The sequence below is a fragment of the Loxodonta africana genome, chromosome 5 (assembly GCF_030014295.1).
Source record: "Loxodonta africana isolate mLoxAfr1 chromosome 5, mLoxAfr1.hap2, whole genome shotgun sequence".
NCBI classification, from domain to species: domain Eukaryota; kingdom Metazoa; phylum Chordata; class Mammalia; order Proboscidea; family Elephantidae; genus Loxodonta; species Loxodonta africana.
In genome coordinates, this window is record NC_087346.1 from 75,923,882 (window position 1) to 75,940,278 (window position 16,397).

The window sequence follows — 16,397 nt, forward strand, 5'->3', positions numbered from 1 at the left end:
CTTTTATTTATTGGTCTGGGGTGGGGCCTGGGCACCATTATTTTTAAATACACCCCCAGGTGATTTGAACAGAGTTGAGAAGCATTGCTCTAACAGAAAATGGAAAGAACAATCAGAAAACCTGTTTGGCTTTTCTTTTTTAATGCTTCCTTTCTATAGTCACATGATCTGGAGGAAGTCATATAACAGAGAGCCTTAATTATTTTCTTTTTCTGCCATCTCTAAAATCTGAACAGCCATAACCGTACTAGAGGTAGTAGATAAAATCGTGGGTGATACAGTAAGTATTTGAGAATGGCAAAAAGTGTGTATAACCATGGATCTGCACAGCAGTAGTGGTGTCTGGAGTCATACGAATTTTGCGGTATTTCTTAAAAAATTACGTGAACATTTTAGCTACTTTATTCATATCTCCTAGATGTAGGACTATTGAGATGATCTAATTTTTTTCTGAGTTTTGTAATATTTTTTATTTTATTGTAGTGAAATACATAGAACAATAGGTTTGCCATCTGTCTTAGTTATCTAGTGCTGCTATAATAGAAATAGCCCAAGTAGGTTGCTTTAACAAATATGCATTTATTTCTTCACAGTTTAGGTAGGAAACCCTGGTGGTATAGTGGTTAAGTGCTATGGCTGCTAACCAAAAGGTCAGCAGTTCAAATCTGCCAGGCACCCCTTGGAAACTCTACGGGGCAGTTCTACTCTGTCCTATAGGGTCACTATGAGTTGGAATCGACTCAATGGCCATGGATTTTTGTTTTTCTTTTTTCAGTTTAGGAGGCTAGAAGTCCAAATTCAGGGTGCTGGCTCTAGGGGAAGTCTTTCTCTCTTTGTTGACTCTGGAGGAAGGACCTTGACTTTTCTGAGCTTCTGCTCCTGGGTGATCTTCTTGTGGCTTGGCATCTCTCTTCCCCATCTCTGTTTCTCTATCTTGCTTGTTTAAACTCTTACAGAAATTGACGCAAGACACACCCTATACTAATCCTGTCCATTAACATAACAAAGTAACACATTCCCAAATGGGATTATAACCACAAAGAGGTTAGGATTTACAACACATATTTTAGGGAGACACAATTCAATACACAACACTATCTTAACCATTTTTTTAGAGTTCAATTTAACGACATTAATTACACTCACCATGTTGTGTTCCCATCACCACTATCCATTTCCAAACATTTCACATCATTTCAATCAGAAACTCAGTACCCCTTCAGCAGTAACTCCCATCCTTTCCACCTTTCAGTCCCTGGTAACCACCAATAAACTTTGGTCTCTATGAGTTTGTTTATTCTAGAGACTTCATATTAGTGGGATCATACAACATTTGTTCTTTTGTGTCTAATTTCACTCAGCATACTGTTTTCAAGACTCATTTATGTTGTACATGTATTAGAACTTTATTTCTCTTTACAGCTAAGGAATATTCCATATATATGTACCACATTTTATTTATTCATCTGTTGATGGACAGTTGAATTGTTTCCATCTTTTGGCTATTGTGAATAATGCTATCATGAACATTGGTGTACGTGCAGTATTTTTAATAAGGAAAATTGAGTGGGTATACTAATAAGAAAACTACTTATATCTGTTGATCAAAAATAATGTTTCATATGGGTATTGCTGTGCTGATAAGTGTTACGGCTAGCATGTAAGACAGTCATTACCAGTTGGCCAAAAGTGGAGAGGAGGCTCCCTACTGCACTTTTACCTTACATGAAGACTAAACATCTTTCAGTGTGCCTTGACAGGGAAAGGAAACCAGTCAAGGCTGTCTTACTTATTGATATGAGAAGGAGCTGCTTGGTTGCCCACCAGTAAAAGGCCTCTTAATGGATATCTAAATGTATTTAGGCAAGATGTTGTTGCATGTCACTGAGTTGATTCCAACTCACAGGGGTAACTATGAGTTAGGTAGGATCAAAACCAAACAAACAAACCCACTGCCGTCAAGTCGATTCCCACTCAAAGCGACCTTATACAAGCCTGTTGCCTTCGAGTAGATTCCGACTCATAGTGATCATATAGAACAGAGTAGAACTGCCCCATAGGGTTTCTAAGGAGTGGCTGGTGGATTCAAGTTGCCAACCTTTTGATTAGCAGCTGAGCTCTTAACCACTGTGCCACCAGGGCTAGTTTCTCTTAATTCTGACCGACCACAGAGGATCTTGGCCAAGAGGCAATTATGTGTACTTCAGCTTTTGAAGAAGGTCTGTTGTAATTGGTGAGGGGGCTCTAGCATGAGGGAGTCGTCTTTGACATATTCCTGGAAGCAGTAGCTATCTAACTCTTCCTGAAACATACAGGTATGGGATTTAAATAGGTAAGATGTTGAAAATTTTGTGGATGGTTGTTTAATAGAACAGTGCTGATATCAACATGTTCTATTGGGAATAAAAATTGAAATCAAGGGAAAGATTAAAATTTTGGACTAGATGACATAGTTCACTGTTTCTCAATGAGTGCATGACTGGCCTTTTAAGCAGGGTAATTACTTTGTTCAGGATTTACTCACTCATTACAGAGTGTTTAGCATCTCTGTCTCTGCCCCCTAAATGCTTGCTTAGCCACCTTCCCCCATCTCAGTTGGTGTGACAACCTGCCCCCTGAGGGTGATAGCCAAATAATCCCATTCTTAGTAGAGAGAGAACCGGTGCTATATTGGAGATTGCTATATTCTAATATTACCCCTCCTCTTCTGTAATAATAAGAACTTCTAAATTTTAGTTAAGTACTTGGAGCCCTGGTGGTGCAGTGGTTGAGAGTTACAGCGATCTATGGCTGCTAACAAAAAGGTCAGCAGTTTGAATTCACCAGCCACTCCTTGGAAACCCTATGGGGCAGTTCTACTCTGTCCTATAGGGTTGCTACAAGTCAAAATCGACTTGATGGCAACTAGTTTTTTTTTTTTTTTGTACTTGGCTCCTTAGATAGAGCCCACGTGTCCCAGCCACCTCACAGCTTTGTGTGGCTATGTTCTTGCTATTGGGATGTGATAAAAAGCAATGTGTGTTCTTCCAGTTGTTGTTATGTTAGGTGGTGTTGTGTCAGTTTTGACTCACAGCAATCCTATATACAACAGAATGAAACACTGCCTGGTCCTGCACCATCCTCACAATGGTTGCTATGCTTGAGCCCACTGTTGAAGCCACTGTGTCAATCCATTTTGTTGAGAATCTTCCTCTTTTTTGCTAGCCCTCTACTTTACCAACCATGATGTCCTTCTCCAGGGACTGGTTCCTCCTGATAACATGTCCAAAGTATGCGAGACAAAGTCTTGCCATTCTCACTTCTAAGGTGCATTCTGGCTGTAATTCTCCCAGTAATGCCCCTATAAGAGAAATGGATGTAGGCTCTCCTGACCTTTCCTCCTTTCCAGATGGATTGGGGATGACAACCACTACAGTATCCACCTTGGACCAGAGATGGAAACCTCAGGTTGAGGACTGCTGAGGTACCTGATGCCTTTAAACCACCTGCCTCTAGATTCTTCTGTGAGAGAAAATCAACCTCTATCTGCTTAAAGCTACTATATTTTGGTGTCTCTTTGTCCCAGCAATTTAGTCTATATCCTAATTAATATAACTCCTTAGTCTTATCTCCCAAGAAAAAGGGTCTTTAGGGCCTGAGGGTTGGGGGGGGACCCTGAGGTGAGTGTGTGGTCTTTCATCCTTGAAAGGACAACCAGTGTAGGAACTGGACTCTCAAGTTAAATTCTCCTCAGTGGTAGGAGGCTCATGCTTGTCTTCTACACAGTTCACAGGTATATGGTTCCCTACTTTTCTTCAGGGGAAGAAAAGAGATCTGCCACACCTTCTCTGTCTCTCTAAAGAGCAAAATCAATTTCAATCAGTTGACCAAGAAAGACAGCATGAAAATAAGTCCACTTCACAGTTAACCATCTAAGAGCATGCCTACAAGTACTGGTGGCAAATAATAATTCCATAGAGGCATCTAGTCCACCCCAACTCCTGGTAGACACATTCTCACCCACTGAGACAAACAGAGTGGGGGCTCCTGCTTTTCTCTAAACAGTAGCTAGCTGCCTTAAGAGAGGATGATGCATAATCAACATGTACTTCTTACAGAGGGAGCTCTTTGACTTTTAAAAAGAATCAGACTCATGAAAATATTTTTATTTGGGGTAGATAGGAAAGGAGAGCATTCTGGCAAAACAGAACAGAAAGCAGTCAGCGTGGGGTTGGTGGTAAGGAGAAACAGGAAGTCCTGCCCTACTGGCAATGAGTAAAGGGGAGGGGGCCTGGATGCTCATATCTGCTCTACTTAGAGTAACTGGAAAACAAGCAGATTGAGAAAAATTGGTGGGGATGGGAGAAGACATGGATTGGGAAGCCAAGTCTGTTTGAAAGGGCAGGTGAAGAAACCAGCAGTCAAGTAACTGGGTCCCAGTTTGTCCCTTCATTTTTGGAGAGTATTGTCCTGGGAGACCAGCCCCTGCCTGGTGCAACAGTTAACACGCTCAGCTGTGAACCAAAAGGTTAAAGATTCAAGTTCACCCAGAGGTACCTCAGAAAAAGGCCTGGCAATCTACTTCCAAAAAATCAGCCATTGAAAACCCTGTGGAGCACAGTTCTACTCTAACACTTGGGGTTGCTATGAGTCAGAGTTAACTCCATGGCAAACTGTGGTGGGAGGTAAAGCACAATGGTCTAAACAAAGCTAGCCTGACCTTAGCAACCAGGTTCCAAGCCCAGAGAAGGCTAAGAGTTGTGAAAACAGAAAAAGCAGATTTGGAGCAGCCTGACATAGGACTCTACGACAGCCTGGGTCAGAGAAGAAGGAAGACTTTGACCTCCCAGCAGGTGGGTAACTGGCAGTGCTTTGCATGAAGCTCAGAGCTTTTTAAATCTCTGTGCGGCGTACAAGCAGTTGTCTAACACAACAGCCAAGAGTCTGCTTTTATCTTTGGCGAAATACAACCAGCATCCTGACAGAATTCTGGCAGGAGCAATTAGCTCATGAATTAGTTATCAAATATCTCATGCAGCCAAGGTCTTGGGGGTGCTGATCTACATATTTCCCTCAGGAACTCTGGGACTAAAGCATAAGCCACCTACTTTATCTGCATGAGGGCTTTTAGCCACCTCCATCCATCCCTTCCACACCTTCTAGCATACACGTACAACCCCCCTCCTCCATCATCACTCTGAATTCATGTGATTTGCCTTCCTTACGTCCTCCACCAGCTCATCTCCACCCATTGATTCCCTCATTCAGTCTGCTGTAGCCACACTGGTCTCCTAGCTTTATCTTGAACATGATAAGCTTGGCGCCTTCCCACCTCATGATGTTTACACCCCTCTGTGACACCCTTTCCTTAGATTTCAGCATGGCTGGCTCCCTCTCTTGCTTCAGATCTCTGTTCAGTCTTATTATTTGGGAGGCCCTCCATCATCCTCTTGCTCCCTGTATACATTTCAATACCTGTCATTATTTCTCTCCCCCACACTCATCACCATCTGACATATGATATACCTGTCTGTTTGCTTATTGTCTGACTCCCTGCATTAGAAAATGAGTACCATAAGGGCAAGTACTCCCCCTACTTTGCTATGTCCCTGGTTGAATGGATGAAAACTCCATAACCCAAAATCAAAACAAAAGCAGCGAAGATCTAAATCTCCAGCAAGCTGTCACTACCTCTTGGCTGCAAGAAATAAAGGCAATTCTACCTTTAGACTGTTTATTCAGCAAGTATCTCTTGTCCCTCACATCCATTCAGCTGCCAACTTCCTTAGGTTCACCCTCTGAAATTCCTTCCTTCATTCATTCAACCAGTGAATGTTTATATTTACTCCTTACTAGGTACCAGGTCTGCTGTCATTCGTAAGGTTTTCACTGGCCAATTTTTTCAGAAGTAGATCACTAGATCCTTCTTCCTCACAACTGGACCAATAAACAACATCATGATAAATGGAGAAAATATTGAAGCTGTCAAGGATTTCATTTTACTTGGATCCATAATCAATGCCCATGGAAGCAGCAGTTAAGAAATCAAATAACGTATTGTACTGGGCAAATACGCTGCAAAAGACCTCTTTAAAGTGTTAAAAAAGCAAAGATGTCACTTTGAGGACTAAGGTGAGTCCAACACAAGCCATGGTATTTTCAGTTGCCTCATATACATGCAAAAGCTGGACAATGAATAAGGGATACTGAAGAAGAATTGATGCATTTGAATTATGGAGTTGGCAAAGAATACTGAAAATACCATGGACTGCCAGAAGAATGAGCAAACCTGTCTTGGAAAAAGTACAGACAGAATGCTCCTTAGAAGCAAAGATGATGAGACTTCATCTTATGGATTTTGGACATGTTATCAGGAGGGATCAGTCCCTGGAAAAGGACATCATGCCTGGTAAAGTAAAGGCTCAATGAGAAAGAGGAAGACCCTCAACAAGATGGATTAACATAGTACCTGCAACAATGGACTCAAACATAGCAACAGTTGGGAAGATAGCGCCGGATTGGGACGTGTTCTGTTCTACCATACACTGGGTTGTTATGAGTTGAAACTGACTTGATGACACCTAACAACAATAACAAAGTACCAGGTCCACCACTTGTATGTTAGTTTGTTGTACTATGGTGGTTTGTGTGTCGTTATGATAGCTGAAAGCTATGCCACTGGTAGTTCAAATACTAGCAGGGTCACCCACGGTGGACAGGTTCCAGCCAAGCTTCCAGACCGAGACAAACTAGGAAGAAAGGCCTGGTGATATACTTCCAAAAATTAGCCAATGGAAACCTTACGAATCACAACAGAATACTGTCTGATATAGAGCTAGAAGATGAGGCCCCCGAGTTGGAAGGCACTTGAAATACCACTGAAAAGGAACACTTATACACTGCAGGTGGGAATGTAAAATGGTACAACTACTTTGGAAATCGATTTGGCACTTCCTTAAAAAGCTAGAAATAGAACTACCATACGATCCAGCAATCCCACTCCTTGGAATATATCCTAGAGAAATAAGAGCCTTTACACGAACAGATATATGCACACCCATGTTTATTGCAGCACTGTTTACAATAGCAAAAAGTTGGAAGCAACCAAGGTGCCCATCAACAGATGAATGGATAAATTATGGTATATTCACACAATAGAATACTACACATCAATAAAGAACATTGATGAATCTGTGAAACATTTCATAACATGGAGGAATCTGGAAGGCATTATGCTGAGGGAAATTAGTCAGTTGCAAAAGGACAAACATTGTATGAGACCACTATTATAAGAATTCAAGAAATAGTTTAAACACAGGAGAAAATATTCTTTGATGGTTATGAAGGTGGGGAAGGAAGGAGGGAGAGGGGTATTCACTAATTAGATAGTAGATAAGAAGTATTTTATGTGAAGGGAAAGACAGCACACAATACAGGAGAGGTCAGCACAACAGGGCTAAAGCAAAAGCAAAGCAGTTTCCTAAATAAACTGAACACTTCAAAGGAAGGCCAGAGTAGCAGGGGTGTGGGTCTAGAGACCATGGTTTCAGGGGACATCTAGGTCAACTGGCATAATAAAATCTATTAAGAAAACATTCTGCATCCCACTTTGGTGAGTGGCGCCTGGGGTCTTAAACGCTAGCACACGGCCATCTAAGATGCATTAATTGGTCCCAACCCACCTGAAGCAAAAGAGAATGAAGAACACCAAAGACACAAGGTAATTATGAGCCCAAGAGACAGAAAGGCCACATAAATCAAAGACTATATCAGCCTGAGACCAGAAGAACTAAATGGTTGCCCGGCTACAACCGATGGCTGCCCTGACAGGGAACACAACAGAGAATCCCAGATGGAGCAGGAGGCCAGTGGGATACAGCTCTCAAATTTTCGTAAAAAGACCAGACTTAATGGTCTGACTGAGACTGGAAGGACCCCAGAGATCGTGGTTCCCAGACCTTCTGTTAGCCCGAGACTGGAATGATTCCCAAAGCTAACTCTTCAGACAGGGATTGGACTGGACTATAAGATAGGAAATGATGCTGGTGAGGAGTGAGCTTCTTGGCTCAAGTAGACACATGAGACTACATGGGCAGCTCCTGCCTGGAGGGGAGATGAGGAGGCAGAGGAGGACAGAACTGGCTGAATGGACACAGGGAATACAGGGTGGAGAGAAGGAGTGTGCTGTCTCATTAAGGGGAGAGCAACTACGAGTACACAGCAAGGTGTATATAAATTTTTGTATGAGAGACTGACTTGATTTGTAAACTTGCATTTAAAGCACAATAAAAAAAAATGAAAGAAAGAAATACCATTGGGGACACAATAGCCACAACAACGTACCCAAAGATACCAGCAATCATGAAGATGGTACATGATGGGCCAATGTTTCATTCTGTTATACATAAGGTCTGCATGAGTCATAGCTTACTTGACAGCAACTGATGACAACAAGTACCAGGTATTATTACTTACATTATTCTCATATTACCATTCACAATACTGCCTCCCTAGGACAAGCGTCACTATCTACAATCTAGTTAAATGTAAAAATTTTCTAACCACTGTCACTGTTTCCTTTTCCTTTCCTTCAATTCATCCTGTTGGACATTACCTGATGAATTTCGCTTCTCTTCCCTGCTCAAAATTCTATAGTGACTTTCTTTGCCTATTGAATTAAGTAGAGATTACTTATCCCAGCTTTGAAGACCTCCTGTAAAATCTCCATTTACCTGTCAAGCCCTATTTCCTACTGTTTCAGATTATATGCTTCAGCTAAACTGGTCCACTCTTTTTTTTTTTTTTTTCAGCATGCCCTGTATGCTGTTTCCATCACTGGAAATAACACAGTTATAGTTGGCCCAAAGTCTGTCTTCCAAGGGCACTGTTTTTTTTAATTGAACTTTAGTTGGAGGTTTACAGAATAAACTAGTTTCTCACCAAACAGTACATACATTGTTGTATGACATTGGTTAACAATCCCACAACAGGTCAATACTCTCCCTTCTCAACCCTGGGTTCCCTATTACCACCTGTCCTGTTCCCTCCTACCTTCCAGCTCCTGCCCCAGGGCTGGTGTGCCCCTTTAGTCTTTTTTTGTTCCATGTGACTATTCAATCTTTGGCTGAAGGGTGAACCTCAGGAGTGACTTCATTACTGAGCTAAAAGGGTATCCAGGAGCCATACTCTCAGGGTTCTCCAGTCTCTGTCAGGCCAGCAAGTATGGTCTTTCTTTTTGAGTTGGAATTTTGTTCTACATTTTTCTCCAGCTCTCTTTGGGACCCTCTATTGTGATCCCTGTCAGAGCAGTCAGTGGTAGTGGCTGGGCACTATCAAGTTGTACTGGACTCAGTCTGGTGGAGGCTGTGGTAGATGTGGTCCCTTAGTCCTTTAGACTAATCTTTCCCTTAGGTCTTTAGTTTTCTTCATTCTTCCTTGCTCTCAAAGGGGTGAGACAAGTGGAGTATCCTAAATGGCTGCTCACAGGCTTTTAAGACCCCAGACACTACTACCAAAGTAGAATGTAGAACATACTCTTTATAAACTTTGTATGCCAATTGAGCTAGAGGTTCCCTGAGACCTTGGTCCCCACAGCCCTTAGACCTGCAATTCGGTCCCTTAGGTGCATCTGTCTATGGAGCTATCAAGGGTACTCTTAGCTGCTACCTTAGTGTACGCTCCCAATGTGATGTAGCCTCTCCCACTTTTGAACTCCTATAACACCACGTTTCTATCTCTTAGAATACTTGCCATATTCTTTCCTCAGTTGTGGTAATTTGCACAGTTCCTTATTTCACCCAACAGACTATGAGGCTCCAGAAAGCGAGGATTGTATCTCATTTATCTTTCTTTCCCCGGTATATAGAACCTTATTCAATATACATGCTTACTTGCTTTTGTTGAGCTGAATGTTAAGCACACATTTTTAAGCATACTGTGCCAGGTTCTAAAGAGGGTATAAAAGAATAACAGGGTACAATGCCTGCCCTAAAGGAATTGACAATCTAGCTGTGGAAACAAGATTGCTTATATAAAATTGTGATTTTTTTTTCAACTTTCACCAAGACATTATTGAGCATGTACTGTGTGCCAAGCATTATAATATAGACAATGGTAAACACTGGGATACAGGAGATAAATACTAATTAGGGCAGATTCTTCACCACCCGTTTGTCCGTTTGTCATACTGTGGTGGGTTGCATGTTGCTATGATGCTGGAAACTATGCCACCAGTATTTCAAACACCAGCAGGGTCACCCATCATGGAAGGTTTTGTTAGAGCTTCTAGACTAAAACAGATTATGAGGAAAGACCTGGTGATGTACTTCTGAAAATTAGCCAATGAAAACTCTATGGATCACAACAAAATATTGTTTGATGTAGTGCTGGAAAATGAGCCCCCGTAGGTTGGAAAGCACTACAAAATAGCAACAATGGACTCAAACATATCAACAATCATGAAGATGGTGCAGGATTGGGCAACATTTCATTGTGTTATACATAAGGTCACCATGAGTTAGAGCCAACTCAGTGAAAACTAACAACAAGACAGATTGTAGGTATATGTGTACAGCTGATGTGACTACCCCCAACATTTACTAAGCCCCAACTTTTGGTTTGATCAACAAGAGATGGAAGCTTTACCTGGTGATGCTGCATGTTCCAGGTGGCCCAGCTGGGGCAGCTTGGTGACTCTGTAGATCAATTCTGCAGGCTCACTATCCTGGTCAGTGGCTGACAGCTGCAGAGTGGTGATTTTCTTCACTGAGTTCTCATCCAAGACCAGACCTTTATTGGTGGTGATGACTGGTGGGAATCTGTCCTCTAAAAATAACAGAAATAGTGATTTGAAAAGGATCTTTTCAGCTCCCTTTTTTCAATTTTAGGCCTGGTGCCTAGGTATAAGATCAGACTAACTTTCAGGCCTGTCCCTGAGAGAGTTTGTGCCAAAATTTCACACAACAGAGAGGACATGATTTACATGTTGCCAAGGTGAAGGAAAAGGCTCAAGCCTCAAGCTGAGCATAATGTAAACTAAGTGACCTAAGAACTGCTGAAGTATTTTTATATTAGAAACCCGATGCCCCCTTACCTGAAACACTGATGGAAAATGACTGGTCAGTCAATTTATTGCCTTCTCCATCAATCACATCAAATTTAAAGGCAAAACTGCCACCAGACTCTCCCTTTCCATGACTGTATTCCACTTGCCCTGTAAAAAGAAAACAGAAAATCCAGATTTGCTATTAATTTGCCTTCCTCGCTTCTACATTGCTTTTGACATTTTAATCTAAAGTTTTCATTTCCTCTCCCCCTGTCAACTTCCTCATAACTGATGACCTACTCATAACAATATTCACCCATAGTTGTATCCCTTATAGTTGAGGTTCAGGCTTTTTGAAAGGCCTAGTTCAGCCTTTGGAGTCCCTGGGTGGTGCAAATGGTTACTGTGCTCAGCTGCTAACCAAAAGGTTGGAGGTTCGAGTCTACACAGAGGCACCTCAGAAGAAAGTCCCAGTGATCTACCAGGTCACTGAAAACTCTATGGAGCACAGTTCTACTGCGACACACATGGGATTGCCATGAGTCAGAATCTACTCAATGACAACCGGTTTTAGGTCAGCCTTTAAGGAAGTCTCATGAATCACAATCAGCAATACTGCCCACATGTAACTGTGTACCAACCCCACTCACATCACTTGGTGGGACCCTGTAATACACCCATATCACAAGGACAAGAGGACACAAAGCTTCAGTCCACATTCACCCAGAACTCTTTACTCCCCATTTCCCAGTACCACTTTAAATCATTTTTGGATCTACATAGGTTATAACCAAACACACAAACAAATGAATAAATGAGGGAACTCTATAAAGAAGTCAAAAGGATCCAAAGAAAGTAGAATGAATTACAGTTTTCTTAACCCAAAGCATCATTTCCATTAGCTTTCTGTCAAAGTGTCTATTAGCTGACATGTATGAAGTGCATGGAGCCCTGTGTGGTACAAATAATTAAGTGCTCAGCTACTAACCAAAAGGTTGGTGGCTCAAATCCACCCAGGGGCACTTCAGGAAGAAAGGCCTGGTGATCTGCTTCTGCAAGATCACAGCCATTGAAAACCCTATGGAGTATAGTTTTACTCTGAAACACATGGGGTCACCATGAGTTGGAATCAATGCGATGGCAACTTGTTTTATGTAGAGAGTACATAAGAGCTTTGATAGGTGCTGTCAAAGATATTAACATATTAACATCACAACAACTCACTTTACAGGTAAGGAAATGGAGGCACAGAATTTATGTAACTCATGCAAGGCCACCCACTAGTGAATAGCACAGCTTAGATTCAAGCCTAGGCAGTATGGGTTCATGGTCTTAACTTACGCGATGCCAGACTTGGTGTCTACTTCCACTGATGATGTAATTGGTAAAGGTTACCTCCTTGCCAATTGACCTCCTTGCCAGTTTGCTTTGTAGAACCTAAGAAACTCTTGTCTTAAGATGAAGCTATTGTTTTAAAGCCTAAGAACTTTTCGCCTGGGTGTCTTAAATAATTTTCTAAGTACCTATCAATGTAAATATAATCAAACACCTGAGAAGATATGCCTGATCTCATTTTTTAAAAGAAGACACCATGGCAGGGAATAATTAAGGAATTAACATCTCTTTGCCCATTTCACCCCATTCACTAATGCATGAATGGGCCCAATGAGAATCTGGCTGCTCTCAGTTTTAGGTCTTAGTGCTTGGGCTGCTTTCTGCTCCTCAGGGGCATATTTGCACCTGTAAATGGAATTGCACAGCCTCATCTGATTTGGGATTACCTCCCCCCTGCCCCACCCCGTATGTAACTTTTTCTCCACTTTTCACCCTGAAAGCACTGTACAGTAACTACAAGCATTTAACATTTTTGCCTTTGCATTGCATCAGCATTTCCTGGAGGGAGGATGAGCCATGTAATTTCCCCCAGGCAGCTCCAATTTATGCCCTTCCTGCTTAGCTCATTAATTTATGCTCTTTGGGGAGTTGAAGAGATATGAGTTGCTCACCTAAGAAAGGGCATAATCTTCACCTTAATCCATCCCTACTCACTTCTTTTTCCTTTCTCTCTCTCTCACACTTTTTAACGTCATAGCAACTGAAATGATTTTTCCCTCCCTAATAGCCTCAAATTTCATAAACGCTATGTCAAAGCATTAACACATTTTAGCCAAGAAAGGTAGTTTTTTTTTTTTTATAAAAAAATCTGAGAAGAAAAGAAAGAATAAATGAAGCCATAACTCAGCTCTTATTCAAAAGAAAGAGTGTAGCGTTTACTGCTGTAGGCTTCCAGGCATTTAACTCCTGTTTTACTAGTGTGGGCAGAGTCCGGGAAGTCTGAGTGAGCAGAAGAGAACTGGCTGACCTCGGCTAATGTCAGCCTGGGTGAAACTTCGGATGGGGCCTTTAACGGAGATTTGCTCCAGGTTGTCACGCTTAACCATCTGCAGGCGCCCCACGCCAGGATCTTCCTTCATGATATACACAACCTGATGGTCGTCTGAGTCAGTATCTGTCACTTTCAAGTGCTCTTCTGTGATGCGTGCGACAGACCCTGGGTGGTAACAGAATGGAGGAGGTCATTCGCCATCATTTTCTTTTAATGAAATGTCAAATGATTTTAGGAGACTAGAGACTAAATTATCACAGTCTCTGGGTCTAAATCCCTAAATAAGGGTGATTACTCTTCTTGGTTTCCAGCTGAATGAATTTTAACTTCCCTAAGCGAAAGAGCCCCATATTTCCAATTCGGAGTCCTGGTGGTGCAATGGTTAAGAGCTATGGCTGCTAACCACAAGGTTGGCAGTTCGAATCTACCAGCTGCTTCCTGGAAACCCTATGGGGCAGTTCTGCTCTGTCCTACAGGGTCTCTATGAGTTGGAATCGACTCAACGGCAATGGGTTTGCTTTTTCGTAAGTGAAAGAGTTTCACATTTCCAATTTGCTAATCATCCCTGATTTAGATCTGAGCCCTTGTTTTCTTCTGATCCACCTTCACTCTTTCCCTGTGGTTGTTCCTATTAGTCATCATCAAGTTGATTCCGACTCATGGAGACCCCATGTGTGCAGAGTAGAACTGTACTCCATAGGGTTTTTGGAAGCAGATTGCTGGGCCTTACTTCTGAAACACCTCTGGGTGGGTCTGAACCGCCAGCCTTTCAGTAAGTAGTCCAGTGCTTAACCATTTATGTCAACCAGGGACCCCTCACTCTCTCCTTATGCTCTCTTTACTCCCATGACCTGTTAGTAAATTAGTACCTATATAATAATTCCTGGATCTATGATGTAAATAACTCCTAGATCTATTATGAAACTTTCCTGAACCAAGTTTATTTACCGTCTTGATGATCACCAAATCCTAAAAAATATCTTTGCATAAACTCATAAACATATCTCGCCATCTCAGGCTGAAGGGTCAAAATCAGTGTTTCTCAAGACAAAGGCTACAATGAGTGTTAAGGAGTAAAGAGATTTAAGCTGCTGAGCCCAAACACTGCACAAGTGCAGGGCATGGAGGTATGGGACTGGTTACTGGCAAATACCACTTCTTAGGACTTTAGCTCTTGCTTTCCTCTCTAGCCATTTTATCAATTAAAAAAGAATAAATTACAGTTAAGTAGATCCTAGTCATTCATGTGTGATACATCCTGGTATCTGGAGTGACAACCTGCCATGGGTCCTGAGTGTCCTTGCATATTCTTGCTGGGTAAGGCCAAGAATACAAGGCCCTGACTACTCTTTACCTGGGCCATTTCTCAGCAAGCAACCTTGAGAGTATTGTCATCCTCTGGGACAAAGATCAGGCTTGCTTACTGCTTGTTATAACATGATGGGTTCCCCAAGCTCAGGGTTCCTCTTCTGTAACACATCCCACTGTATGTGAAAGACACCTATGTGGTCCATCTTTATCACTCCTCCCACAGGACTTGAAGGGCCTATAGAACTGAAGCAAACTTACTTGCTCACGTTGCCTGCTGTGCTGTGAGTAGCAAGTGCTTTGACTGATTGAGGAATCTCATGTCTTCCACCATCATCCATGAAATAGCAACAAGCTAACTTAATAGCTTGTTAAGTGAGAAGGGTAAAATCAAATCTTAGACCTGATACCTGGGACATCAGGAATCCCAAATTTTCAGATATCCTTACACCATATATTTTTCACTACAAAATACATGTGAGGTTAAGAATAGACAAATACCAGAAACCTGTCAAAATGTAGACGCTGTATAGATAAAAGGCTCACTCCCTAATTAAGAAACTTTCTCCCGCAAATTGAGCCCAAAACTGACGCTTATCATAGTAGCTGCATGATGACTTCCCAATTGCTCCTCACCATGGCTCCTTTTATTAGTATCTTGAAAACCCTGCTAGATTTATTTTTTTACTTATTTCCATGGGATTGGTTGATGGCAATGCTGCAAGAAATCTGAGTATAGGGCAGTATAGGAATAGCTGGATAAATCAAGATTTTGGGGGACTCTGGAAATACTACTAACTCATCTCAACCTTTTCTCAAATTCACAAACAGAGGCATGTGGTCCAAATAATTCAGACATTCACATTCTTCACTCAAACAGTATCTCCTCAAAAAAACAGTTCTCTCAAACTGAAGTCTCCCCAAGTTCTGGGCAGCTAGTTCAAGATCCACCCACAGAGCGTATGTGGAAGAAATCACTGTATACCTGACTAACAGGAAATAAGGACAGAAGAACCAGAGCCACCCTCTTCCATTGCCCTAGTACCTGCTGAGAGCTGTAGGCCCCAGTTTACCACCAACTGGAGGGTGTCACTTATAGGCAGCTCTATGTAGATCTCCATCCTCCCTGTGTTGGTATGTTTGCCATCAGTCAGGGAGAAGTGGAACTCATCCACTGCCACACCATGGCCACCTGGCTTGTACCCAACCAGCTCATCCAGGACATCCTGGTAGGTAAAGGAGGAGCCCTGGGCTAAAACCCTCCCATTCTCTAGTGGCTCAGAGGCAGTTTGCTTCTGGAGCAGATGACCTGAGGAAGGAAGTACAGAAAAACAAAGGAACAATGGTAGAACATATATGGTGCCAAAACAGTCTGATTTCACCCACTAGTATGAACCTGGGCAAAACGTCAAGCACTTCAGAGGCTCTTGGTGACACATACATCAATGACTAATGTTTTATATATAAGCACAGGGTGCTGTCCTGCGGCCTCATCTACAAAAAAGAAGACAATGTCCCACTTTTCCTGGAAAAAATCTCTTAAGGAGACATAGATAGAGGTGGTAATAGTAGCTTGGAAATCAAATCTCCCTTCATGAACACAAATTCACTTCGTTATTTAAACCTTATTTTTCCCTTCCACAAAATGAAAATGGCACTCTTCACTCACTGCCTCCCTTC

At 42.0% G+C, this 16,397-nt stretch overlaps 1 protein-coding gene across 1 annotated transcript in view; it reads right to left on the reverse strand.

Moving 5' to 3' along the window:
• Positions 1–16,397, reverse strand: part of FRAS1 (Fraser extracellular matrix complex subunit 1) — a 524,357-nt gene that overhangs the window by 87,336 nt on the left and 420,624 nt on the right. Inside the window, exons 44-47 of the mRNA XM_064285669.1 lie at positions 15,763–16,026; positions 13,386–13,574; positions 11,072–11,191; positions 10,624–10,803 (exon numbers count right to left, since the gene is read on the reverse strand). Coding sequence (XP_064141739.1) covers positions 10,624–10,803; positions 11,072–11,191; positions 13,386–13,574; positions 15,763–16,026 — 753 coding nt within the window. The remainder of the gene's footprint in view (positions 1–10,623; positions 10,804–11,071; positions 11,192–13,385; positions 13,575–15,762; positions 16,027–16,397) is intronic.